We start from the raw sequence: 13,096 nt of genomic DNA on the forward strand, positions 1-13,096 counted from the left end.
ATGATGAGTTAATGAATGCAGCACACCGACATGGCACATGTATACATATGTAACAAACGTGCACATTGTGCATATGTACCCTAGAACTTAAAGTATAATAAAAAAAAAAAACCAGAAGAGTATAACTGGATTGTTTGTAACACAAAGAATAAATGCTCGAGGTGATGGATACCCCATTTACCTTGATATGATTATTACACATTGTATGCCTATATCAGAGTATCCCATTTACCCCATATATATATATATATGTATATACCTAATATATGCTCACAAGAATTTTTTGAAAGAAAGAAAGGAAAGAAAGAAACAAACAAACATACTATCCTATGATCCAGCAGTCCTACTACTGAGCATTTAGCCAAAGGAAAGAAATCTGTATATCAAAGAGACATCTAACGCCCCCATGGTTTACTGCAACAATATTCATTATACCCAAGATAAAGAGTCACCCTAGCTGTCCAACAGATGAATGAATAAAGAAAATGTATATATACACAATGGAATACTGTTTGGCCAGTAAAAATAAGATCCTGTCACTTGCAGCAACATGAATGGATCTGGAGGTCATTATGTTAAGTAAAATAAACTGGGAACAGAAAGTTAAATACTGCATACTCTCACTCATATGTGGATTAAAGTTCATTTTATAGAAGTAAAAGGTAGAACAGAAGATACTAGATGCTGGGAAAGGGGATGGGGATAGGAAGAGAGTGGTTAAAAGATACAAAATTAGAGCTAGATAGGAGGAATAAATTGTATAGCACTGAAAGATGACTATGCTTAACAGTAGTGTATACTTTCAAGTAGTGCGGAGGATATTGAATGTTCCCAACACAAATAAATCATAAAGGTTTAAGATGATAGATATGCTAATTACCCTGATCTGTTCACTGTACATAAGTCTACACTTTAGCTTTTTTGAAATTCTTAGTTTCAAAACCACATGCTGCTCTTCTCAGTTTTTGTTCATATTCTTTCCTCTGCATGAAATAGACCTGCCTTACCCTCCACCCACATGATTAAATCTACATGTTCTCTAAGGCCCAGTTTAAATCTACTTTCTCCATATAATATTAGACCTTTAGTTCTAGCTCAGGCATGGCGTTTTATTTACAGTACTCTATGTAACTTTTATGGGAAAGTAACATACACACAGAAAAATATACAGATAAGTTTACAGCTTGGCAAATCTTTACAAAATGAATACCCTCATTATTACCAGTATCCAGATTCAGAAACCAAACATTGCCATAATCCTGCCTGATACCCTCTTACACTCAACTCTCTTTACCAGCACCTCTGTCTTGTCAAGGGTAACTTCTGTCCTGGCTTCTAACACCACAGGCTAGCTTTGCTTGTTTTTGAACATTACATGAATGAAATTACACAATATACTGTATTCCTTTTTTTTTTTTTCTTTTTCTTGAGACGGAGTCCCGCTCTGTCACCCAGGCTGGAGTGCGGTGGCCGGATCTCGGCTCACTGCAAGCTCCGCCTCCTGGGTTCACGCTATTCTCCTGCCTCAGCCTCCCAAGTAGCTGGGACTACAGGCGCCTGCCACCTCGCCCAGCTAGTTTTTTTTGTATTTTTTAGTAGAGATGGGGTTTCACCGTGTTAGCCAGGATAGTCTCGATCTCCTGACCTCGTGATCCGCCCGCCTCGGCCTCCCAAAGTGCTGGGATTACAGGCTTGAGCCACCGCGCCCGGCCTATACTGTATTTCTTATCTGACTTTTTAACTCAGTATCTGTACAGTTTGTACAACTGTACAATGTTTGTACAAATTATGCATTTTAGTTCATTCACACTGCTATTTAGTATTCCACTTGTGAATATACACCATAATTTCTTAGCTCATGCTACTGTGTACCGATATTATCCTTTTTTCTATTGTAGTTTTAACTTGCACTTCCCTGATGACTAATAAAGTTGAGTGCCTTTCTTATATGTTCTTGGGCCAATTGGGTATCATCTTCTGTGGAGAACCTATTTAAGTTTCTGTCCTTTTTTCTCACCTCTTCTATACATTCATTAATGGTAGGTAACTACATCTCACTCATTTTCTCCTGACACAGATTCTATAAGAATGTCATACTGTTTACATTACAGCTATATGTATTGATTAAGATATTATGCAGGAAATTAAAATTGAGGGCTGATCAGTGTTCTTCAGAAGAAACTTTTGAAAATGTTGTAGTGCAGCCAGTCAACAAATATGTATTGAGTACTCATTCTACTTGAAATGCTACTTGAGTCATCAGTAAAGAACCACTTACTTAACTACAAACCATCTTACAAACCATTTTACAAACCATCTTTACCTCTCTCTTCCTTAGTTTTCTCATCTACAAAATGGTATGATTACATCAGATGACACTAGGGTCTCTTGGCTTTTTTGTTTTCATGTATGCAACCTTGTGAAATTTTTAATTTATCCTTTTACTAACATGATTTCAGAAATGTTCCCAACTATTGAAGAACTAAGTGTAGTAAAATTGGATCTGGATGGAAATTCAAAGAAGAGAGATGGTTACTCGGGAATTTACTGGGTCAAGGCCCCTTCTTTCAATGTTTGTTAATTCTTAATCTATAGGTAGTTACTGTTGATAATCATAAATCTGAACATTTTATATGCAGTTAATTTTTTCTTTTTTTTTTCTTTTTTTATTTTTTTGAGATGGAGTCTCACTCTGTCAGCCCAGGCTGGAGTGCAGTGGCGCGATCTCAGCTCACTGCAAGCTCTGCCTCCCAGCTTCATACCATTCTCCTGCCTCAGCCTCCCGAGTAGCTGGGACTACAGGCATCCACCACCATGCCCGGCTGTTCTTTTATATTTCTAGTAGAGACGAGGTTTCACCATGTTAGCCAGGGTGGTCTCGATCTCCTGACCTCGTAATCCGCCCACCTCAGCCTCCCAAAGTGCTGGGATTACAGGCGTGAGCCACCGCACCCGGCCTATATGCAGTTAATTTAAAACAAAGGAGACCTCAGGCAATCCAAAAACGAAAGTATATATACAAAGAGAGCTCATACTATATGTAGAGTATGGTCAGTATATTTATCACATATATACATGTGCATGTCTTTGCTTTTAAAATAACAATCCAAATTCATCAAAAGAATAGTCATTTTTTAAAAGCCTGAATACACTAAGCAGACAGTCCCAGTTTCCCCCTCCACCACACACTTGTCAACTATAAATCTTTCCATGTGTGTGGATTTCTGTACTGTGGATATTTCATATAAATGGAATCATACAATAAAAAAATGAATAGCCATTTTAGCTGGGCGCAGTGGCTCACCCCTGTAATCCCAGCACTTTGGGAGGCTGAGGTAGGCAGATCAGCTGAAGTCAGGAGTTGGAGACCAGCCTGGCCAACATGGCAAATCCCTGTCTCCTGTAAAAATACAAAAAATTAGCTGGGGCATGGTGGCATGCGCTTGTAATCCCAGCTACTCAGGAGGCTGAGGCAGGAGAATTGCTTGAACGCAGAGAGGCGGGGGTTGCAGTGAGCCAAAATCATGCCATTGCGCTCAAGGCTGAGCAACAGAGCGAGACTCTGTCTCAAAAATAAAATAAAAATAAGAAAAGAAGGCCGGGCGCGGTGGCTCAAGCCTGTAATCCCAGCACTTTGGGAGGCCGAGACGGGCGGATCACGAGGTCAGGAGATCGAGACCATCCTGGCCAACACGGTGAAACCCCGTCTCTACTAAAAATACAAAAAACTAGCCGGGCGAGGTGGCGGGCGCCTGTAGTCCCAGCTACTCCGGAGGCTGAGGCAGGAGAATGGCGTAAACCCGGGAGGCGGAGCTTGCAGTGAGCTGAGATCCGGCCACTGCACTCCAGTCCGGGCGACAGAGCGAGACTCCGCCTCAAAAAAAAATAATAATAAAAATAAAAATAATAAAAATAAAAAAAGAATAGTCATTTTAAATGGCTTCTTCATAGGCCATGAGAACTCAAGACTTTAAGATTTACTTTTTACTGTGATTAAGTAAAGACAAATTTCTTTTTAAAATCTTGACGATTTATTTATCAGATGACTTCATAAACTATGGGATTTTTATTAGTAATTTTTAAACTTCAGGTTAAGATTCTTAACCTGTGCATCATGATTCACCATGACTGAATCTTTTTTATAGGATTGTTAGCCAAAATGATGGAAAGGTAAGGCAAGTGCTAGTTAAGGAGGTCATACATGATATAGTTTTTTATATGTACCTAATTTAACTCTTCTTTAGTTTTGACTTCAAGCAAAGTAATCTTTCAGATATATTGTTCATTGTGTAGTTTCCACAAAAAAGGCATTATCAGTGAGTTTCAAAGGTGATATATTAGTATGGTCCTAGTCTAAGATCAGCTTGCTAGTACTACTATCATTGTTCTGCATACTGTATCATTGTTCTGCCCAAAACACAGAACAATATGAAAAAGATAAATTTCTTTTTTTTTTTTTCTGGAGACAGAGTCTCTCTGTTGCCTAGGCTGGAGTGCAGTGGCATGATTTCTGATCACTACAACCTCCACTTCCTGGGTTAAAGCAATTCTCCTGCCTCAGCCTCCCAAGTAACTGGGATTACACGCGCCTGCCACCATGCCCAGCTAATTTTTTTTTTTTTTCTGTATTTTTAGTAGAGAAAGGGTTTCACCATGTTGCCCAGGCTGGTCCTGAACTCCTGAGCTCAGGCAGTCACCTACCTCAGCCTCCCAAAGTGCTAGGATTACATGCGTCAGCCACCACACCCAACCGAAAAAGACCAATTTCTTTATGGTTAGGGTCAGGCACTTTTGAAGAGTTTTCTCTCCAGAGTCTTGAGATCTATTTACTCCTTAAAAATAAGAGAGGATTACAACAACTTTTCCACTTTCTAAGGCTCAAGATAATTAGGTATTTGACCATATTACTTTTACCTCATTTGTCTTTCAGATTATCTAGCAAATGTTTTGTTTGATTAACACTTTTAAGCAATGTAATTCTACCATGTCTTTGGGACCTCCCAAAATTCCCATATCCTTTATTATCATTTATAATACTTGGATACTAAGACTCACTAAAATAACATTATGGGTCTAGGTAAGTCTTAAGAGTCCTTTTAATAGAAAATTGATAATTCTTAATATATTATTTTTATAAATATTAGGAAAAAATTTTAATGATGTAATTTTGGTTACAATACATTCAGTTTGCTTTTTTTTTTTTTTTCAATTTTATTTTACTCTACTTTCCGGGATACATGTGCAGAACGTACAGGTTTGTTACATAGGTAAACATGTGCCATGGTGGTTTGCTGCACCTATCAACCCGTCACCTAGGTATTAAGCCCCGCATGCATTAGCTATTTGTCCTAATGCTCTTCCCTCCCTCGCCGCCCCCCCACCAGGCCCCGATGTTTGTTGTTCCCCTCACTGTGTCCATGTGTTCTCGTTGTTCAGCTCCCACTTACTAGTAAGAACATGCAGTGTTTGGTTTTCTGTTCCTGCATTACTTTGCTGAGGATGATGGCTTCCAGCTTCATCCATGTCCCTGCAAAGGACATGATCTCATTCCTTTTAATGGCTGCATAGTATTCCATGGTGTATATGTACCACATTTTCTTTATCCAGTCTATCATTGATGAGCATTTGGGTTGGTTCTATGTCTTTGCTATTGTGAATAGTGCTGTAGTAAACATACGTGTGCATGTGTCTTTATAATAGAATTACTTATATTCCTTTGGGTATATACCCAGTAATGGAATTGCTGAGTCAAATGGTATTTCTGGTTCTAGATCCTTGAGGAAGCTCCACACTGTCTTCCACAATGGTTGAACTAATTTACATTCCCACCAATAGTGTAAAAGTGTTCCTGTTCCTCCACATCCTTGCCAGCATCTGTTGTTTCTTGACTTTTTAATAATCGCCATTCTGACCGGTATAAGATGGTATCTCATTGTGATTTTGATTTTGTTTTCTCTAATGATCAGTGAAGTTGAGATTTTTTTCATATTTTTGTTGGTTGCATAAATGTCCTCTTTTAAGAAGTGTCTGTTCATGTCCTATGCCCACTTTTTGTTGGGTTTTTTGTTTTTATCTTGTAAATTTAAGTTCCATGTAAATTCTGGATCTTAGACTTTTGTCCGATAGGTAGATTGCAAAAATTTTCTCTCGTTCTGTAGGTTGTCTGTTTGCTGTGACGATAGTTTCTTTTGATGTGCAGAAGCTCTTTAATTAGATCCTATTTGTCAATTTTAGCTTTTGTTGGAATTGCTTGTGGCAATTTCTTCATAAAATCTTCTCCTATGCCTATGTCCTGAATGGTATTGCCTAGATTTTCTTCTAGGGTTTTTATGGTTTGGGGTTTTACATTTAAGTCTTTAGTCCATCTTGAGTAAATCTGTGTATAAGGTGTAAGAAAGGGGTCCAGTTTCAGTTGTCTGCATATGGCTAGGCAGTTTTCCCAGCCCCATTTCTTAAATAAGGAAATCTTTCCTCATTGCCTTTTTTTTTTTTTCTTTTGGTCAGGTTTGTCGAAGATCAAATGATTGTAGATATGTAGTCTTATTTCTGAGGTCACTATTCTGTTCCATTGATGTGTGTCTGTTTTGGTATCAGTACCATGCTGTTTTGGTTACTGTAGCCTTGTAGTATAGTTTGAAGTCAGGTAGCATGATGCCTCCAGCTTTGTTCTTTTTGCTTAGGATTGTCTTGGCTATGTGGTCTCTTTTTTGGTTCCATATGAAATTTAAAGTAGTTTTTTACAATTCTTTGAAGAATGCCAATGGTAGTTTGATGGGAATAGCATTGATTATTTTGGGCAATATGGCCATTTTCATGATAATGATTCTTCCTATTCATGAGGATGGAATGTTTTTCCATTTGTGTGTGTCCTCTGTTTCTCTTTGAGCAGTGGTTTGTAGTTCTTGAAGAGGTCCTTCACTTCCCTTGTTAGCTGTATTCCTAGGTATTTTATTCTCTATAGCAATTGTGAATGGGAGTTCATTCATGATTTGGCTCTCTGCTTGTCTATTGTTGATGTATAGGAATGCTTGTGATTTTTGCACATTGATTTTGTATCCTGAGACTTTGCTGAATTTGCTTATCAGCTTAAAGAGTTTTTGGGCTGAGACGATGGGGTTTTCTAAATATAGGATCATGTCGTCTGCAAACAGAGACAATTTGACTTTGTCTCTTCCTGTTTGAATATCCTTTCTTTCTTTCTCTTGCCTGATTGCCCTGGCCAGAACTTCCAGTACTGTGTTGAATAGGAGTGGTAAAAGTACATTCTTGTCTTGTGCTGGTTTTCAAAGGGAATGCTTCCAGCATTTGCCCATTCAGTATGATTTTGGTTGTGTGTCATAAATAACTCTTATTATTTTGAGGTATGTTGCAGCAATACCTCGTTTATTTAGAGTTTCTAACATAAAGGGATATTGAATTTTTTCAAAGGCCTTTTCTGCATCTATTGAGAGAGTCATGTGGTTTTTGTCATTGGTTCTGTTTATGTGATGGATGACATTTATTGATTTGCGTACGTTGAACCAACCTTGCTTCCTAGGGATGAAGCTGACTTGATGGTGATGGATAAGCTTTTTGATGTGCTGCTGGATTCAGTTTACCAGTATTTTATTGAGGATTTTTGCATTGATGTTCATCAGGGATATTGGCCTGAAGTTTTTTTGTTGTGCCTCTGCCAGGCTTTGGTATCAGGATGATGCTGGCCTCATAAAATGAGTTAGGGAGGAGTCCTTCCTTTTCAATTATTTGGAATAGTTTCAGAAGGAATGGTACCAGCTTCTCTTTGTACCTCTGGTATAATTTGGCTGTGAGTCCATCTGGTCCTGGACTTTTTTTGGTTGGTAGGCTATTTATTACTGCCTCAATTTCAGAACTTGTTACTGGTCTAGTCAAAGATTCGACTTCTTCCTGGTTTAGTCTTCGGAGGGTGTATGTGTCCAGGAATTTATCCATTTCTTCTAGATTTTCTAGTTTATTTGCGTAGAGGTGTTTATCATATTCTCTGATGGTAGTTGTATTTCTGTGGGATCAGTGGCGATATCCCCTGTATCATGTTTATTGTTTTATTATCATTTTTTATTGTTTTATCTGTGGGATCAGTGACAATATCGCCTGCATTTTTTATTGCTATTTGATTCTTTATTCATTCAGTATGCTTATAATTATTAATTACAATAAAAATACCTCATCTGTTAAATAAAGGGATTAGTGCACCTCTCTGTGCAAGTTCCTCATCTATAAATTATGTTTAATAAAACTACCTGTCTTAAGGTTGTTGAGAGGATTAAATGATTTAACACAAAGAAAGCTCTCAAAAAATGTCAGGTATGGTTAGGTATCCCATGACTATATTTTACCACAAGTCTTTTGTGATTCATTGTTTATATTTTTGTACCATTAAACAATGTTTACCTTTAACTTGTACAATTAAATTTGTGTCATGAATGAACATTAAAGACTGAATTGTTACCATGGATTTTGAGTGATGTGTTCATAGTTATATTGAATATTAGGCTTAATTTCAGGCTTAAAAACATACTTTAAGGAACAAGAGAAAACAATTATTTCATTTTTAAAATGACATTAGAGTGTTAGTGATTGCATGAACAGAACATTCTCTGTTCCTCACTCTTTTTTGAGTCTTGCATAAGTATAATCTGACGCTGAGTTAAGAGTTAATTGATACCGTATCTTGCATGGTCAACCTACAGTTAAAGTTATTAAGCAAGAAAATGAGATGTAAACTAACTAAGATCTCCACATGGCCTGGAATGACCAATGGTTTGTTATATAGCACAAAATTATGAATAAATATTATGTAAATACTAAATTAGATTTTTAAAAGAATGATTGAATATCTGATTCTTTTAAATCAGAGAAAATCAGGGGAAAGGTGTCCTACTGAAATTCTTTTTCTTTAAAAATTATAACCACTGAAAATTGGATAGGCCACCTCACAATAAAGAGTCCTCCCCATCAAAGAAGTGTTCGTGTTGAGGTAACCCATCATTTAGGAGTATGACCATTTCTACATCTGGCAGGAAGTTGAACTATACAACTTCTGATTTAGTTTTTCAATTCTAACATTTCACAAAATTAAAGAAATTGAGACTCTATTCTAGATATTGTTCTTGTTGTTTTTACATTGATGCCCTCTTTATTTTCTGTTTGACATGAGTTATCAAAGCATAAAGTTTTGAATCATAGGCAGTTTTCTTCTGACATGATTCAGGAAATTTGAGCTATTTATATGTCTACAAAGTACTTTTGTCCACCAGAGTATTTGACAATAGGTTGTTATAATTTATCCTTCCAAAAGGTAGAATAAGTATCAAAAACCAGATGGAATTGGATGATTTTGTGAAATAACCACACAATATAAATTGTATTTGAAAAACAAATTTGGCATTGGTCATCTAGATACCAAGAAAGACAAGAAACTTTTTATCTGAGGGACATGAGCTCTTTTAAATTACCAGGCCCAGTGGGGGCATTAAAATGTGAAAGTAGTCATCTCTCACTCCCCTCCTTGAGCTAAGTAATCTGTCTGCTGTATGGACTTTAGACTGTCACCACCAAGTAACCATTAAACTGACCTAACAATGCCATATACTAAGCACCATAACTCATACCCTGTAGTTCAACAATGTATAGCCAATTACTAATCAGTTATTTCTCTACACCAATGAGAATTCTTGACAAACAACTTTTGTAATTGCCCCCTCTCCTAATTTGTCCTTTTTTCTTTAAAAACATGAGCCTCTCCTTCATTCTGTGGAGCACTTCTCAGCATTTCCCAGCCTACAGTCCTCAACCTTGACCCAAATAAACTCACTATATTAATTTTGTTCACTTTATGTCTTTAGGTCAATGATACTTAACATTACTTCTTTTGCCAACCTTTCTCTTACCCCTTCTGCCAAAGTAAAAATTTTGGTTTACTAATGTAATGAAAAAAAAATCAAAATCTGAAACAGAGGGAGAATAGAATGGATATATTATCTCTCAAATGTCTCATTACACTTCCTCTCTTTATTTGATTTCAGTTTTTTAGATCCATTTCTTCCAGTGTTGTCCTAGGAGCCAGGGCGGGTAGGGGGTGGGCAGTGTTTCTTCGCTGTTTTAAGTCTTTTAATGTGTTTATTTAATGTTTATTATAGTTTTATATACAGATGGGCTTCATATGACCCTTAAATCTTGTTCCTGGTGCTGAGAATACACTGGTTAATCCAATAGATATCGTCACTGCCCTGCTTGAACTTAGTGTGATGGAGAAGACAAATAAATTCACTGTTACATAATTGTAACTCATGCGAAGAAAAGAAACAGATTACACTGATGAGGGAACATGATGAGGGTGTGGCATGAGAACACTGCTTTAGTCGGAAAAGATCCTTTCAAAAATCATAGAATTTAAGCAGAGACTTGAAAGATAAGAAAAGTAATGTTCCAGGTAGAGGAACCAACATGGGTCAAGTCCCTGAGGTGCAAAAGAGCCTCATTCTGACTTTCTTTTTGTGCCAGTTTGAACCATAAAAAACTAATTTAACTTGCTTCTGAAATTGTTATGATTTGATGCAGCTCATTTCCATTGTTAGCACCCAAAAGTAGTTACCTCTTCACTTTGTACATTCAACCTTGCAAGACCCCCTGAGCCCTCAAAGTATCAAATTTAGTCTCAATTTAAATATGAGGCTGCTAATACTTCCTGTATAGGAAACTTTCAGTACACATTAGTTCCCCTTCTTCTCGTAGCATTGTTGGTGATGTGTTTGCTGGGCTACTCCTTCCTGTCTAACCCCCAGGGGTATGGAGGATTTGCTGTGGGAATAGGGAAGGGACAAACAAGAGAAATACCATTGTCTCCAGACCTACCCCTATTATTTCTGTATTAAGGCTCCCAAGGGTCTCTGCCTCCTCTTGAGTCTCTCCCAACTTAACTTCTTGAGCTCAGGTCAGTTTAGGGATGTTATCAGGACATTCAGCAATCTACAAAAAGACCCAAGTCCTGGTTTCCATTACACCCTGCCCACCATGTGTTCCAGTTGTTTTCATTTCTTTTCTGCATGACTTCATCAAGAAGCTGTCCTGGTTGATGCTAAATGAGAGGTGAGGCGGGGACAAAGGGAATTACTCTGGCTTCCTCTTCATTTGTATTTCCCAGGTAGTGGTTCTCCCAAAGGCCTTGGTGGCCAGAATGAGGTGTGGCCTTGGTCTGCTGCTGAACTGGTAGAGGATTGACATTTTACCTGTGATTGGCAGCTCTAGAGAAAAACAGAACACCTGATTCCAGTAGTAGTTAAGACTTGGTGTGTCTCCTGATCCCACTAGAAGTTACTGTCTTACAAAGTAACTTTTTTCCTGGCAATACTAGGGATAGTGGGGGTGGAAGGAGGAGAACACTAGGACCTTTGGAACCTCTCCCTGTGCCTGTTTTTTCTCTTATCAGTAAAATGAGAGTGTTGGTATATTCGTAGGGTCCCTTTTAGTTCAAACATATCACATTTCTAAATTTTAAACCATCTAGTAGTAGTATCTCTGTCTGATGTGCATGATACGTATATTGGAAATTATCCCAGTATGTGAGCCTGAAACGTGTGTGGAACCTTACAGTCCTACTGGCTGAGCTGGATATATTCATGTATGAGCGCTGGTTGGGATTGTAATTCAAAAACTTTGTACCAACATTATATCTTTCTGCAAGATTTGTGAATGTTATTGAAAGTAGGACTGTATACCCTCAGGGTGAAGCCAGCTAACTAAACCTGAGTTAACATGCATCACCAAAGAGTGATGATCACAGACGTTGTGGTAAATGACTTGAAAGATCCTTTGCTTCACTTTGTCAAAAGGATCAAATTGTATTGAAATAGCACCCCGCAATATAATTCTGAATTCTGTCACTCTAAATTGGTCCTTCCTTCTTTTGCAGGAGCTATTGTGACAATCTTGGTTACCATCCATTAAGTGCTGCTGATTTTGGAAAGATCATGAAAAACGTCTTTCCAAACATGAAGGCACGTCGTTTGGGCACAAGAGGCAAATCTAAATATCCTTTACCAGAATGGTTTTAGTAATATCTCTATGTTCTCACTTGTTATAGAACATCTGTTGTTGTAGTTCAACTGGCAACTTTATTTAGAAATAAACTTCAAATTAAAGCAACTCAAAAGCATTTAGTAGAATAATTGCAAATGTAACTTTCACAGGTATTTATCACACTATGAGAGAAATAGCAAATAATGGTTTATTCATAGATTAGAATTGTGAAAGATTTTACCTTACTCTATCAATGTAAAGTGTTCTTAATGGTCTGATCTTCTTTAACAGTAAGAAGTTTTGAGGCCTGCCATATGTTCAGCAATTATATGAATAAAAGTGGAGGAAGATGCTAGCTTATCATCTTTTCTTCCTTTAATTTATAAACATAGGGGATCTTCTTGGCAAAAAAAAAAAAAAAATCATATGGAACTTTAACAGAAACACTAATCTTTCAGTACAAATATTTTTCAGCCATCCATTTAAAGCCTGTGTTAAAATTAAAGCCAGAGTATAGAAAAGGTCCTTCTTGTGATGGAGAAATACTTAGGAGCCAACAGAAGTAAGGACATTAAAATTAAGAATTCATTATAGTTCTTTCTCCTTTTAGAAGAAGATTGTAAAATAGAGGATCTCTGTATCATATTAGGATGACATCCATTTTCTCCCTCCTTAGCTCTTGTCCTTTTTTCAGAGCATAAAATGGAGGGGAGGAGATGAGAGAGGAAGGGGAAGGGAAGAAACTTACTTTTCTAAAATGGTTCCAGGTGTTCTCTAACTACTTGTTGCATGATCTATTCTTGCTTCCCAAATGCAAACAAAAATGTTTTGATGTGTCCTTGGCATGTTACAGGTGATAATCCTGTATGTTTCAGTGGAAAAAGAGAAACGAAAAGGTTAAAGCCCTTGTGACACTATTAAGAGTTGTTTTTGTCCCAGTGCCCTGGGCTAAAGTTTCCCTTCCCTGTGCCAGGTTTCCATCTGGCTATTCCTTTCCTTCTGACCTGTTTGTTACTGGTGGTTGGCACAGCATATTAGGAACATTTATTCATAAAATTTA

General features: G+C 37.5%; 1 protein-coding gene across 1 annotated transcript in view; it reads left to right on the forward strand.

Moving 5' to 3' along the window:
- The window catches only part of RFX7 (regulatory factor X, 7), a 155,358-nt gene that overhangs the window by 130,368 nt on the left and 11,894 nt on the right, over positions 1-13,096 (forward strand). The window contains exon 5 of the mRNA XM_011940535.1: positions 11,930-12,046. Coding sequence (XP_011795925.1) covers positions 11,930-12,046 — 117 coding nt within the window. The remainder of the gene's footprint in view (positions 1-11,929; positions 12,047-13,096) is intronic.

This window comes from Colobus angolensis, unplaced genomic scaffold (assembly GCF_000951035.1).
Source record: "Colobus angolensis palliatus isolate OR3802 unplaced genomic scaffold, Cang.pa_1.0 Scaffold19, whole genome shotgun sequence".
NCBI classification, from domain to species: domain Eukaryota; kingdom Metazoa; phylum Chordata; class Mammalia; order Primates; family Cercopithecidae; genus Colobus; species Colobus angolensis.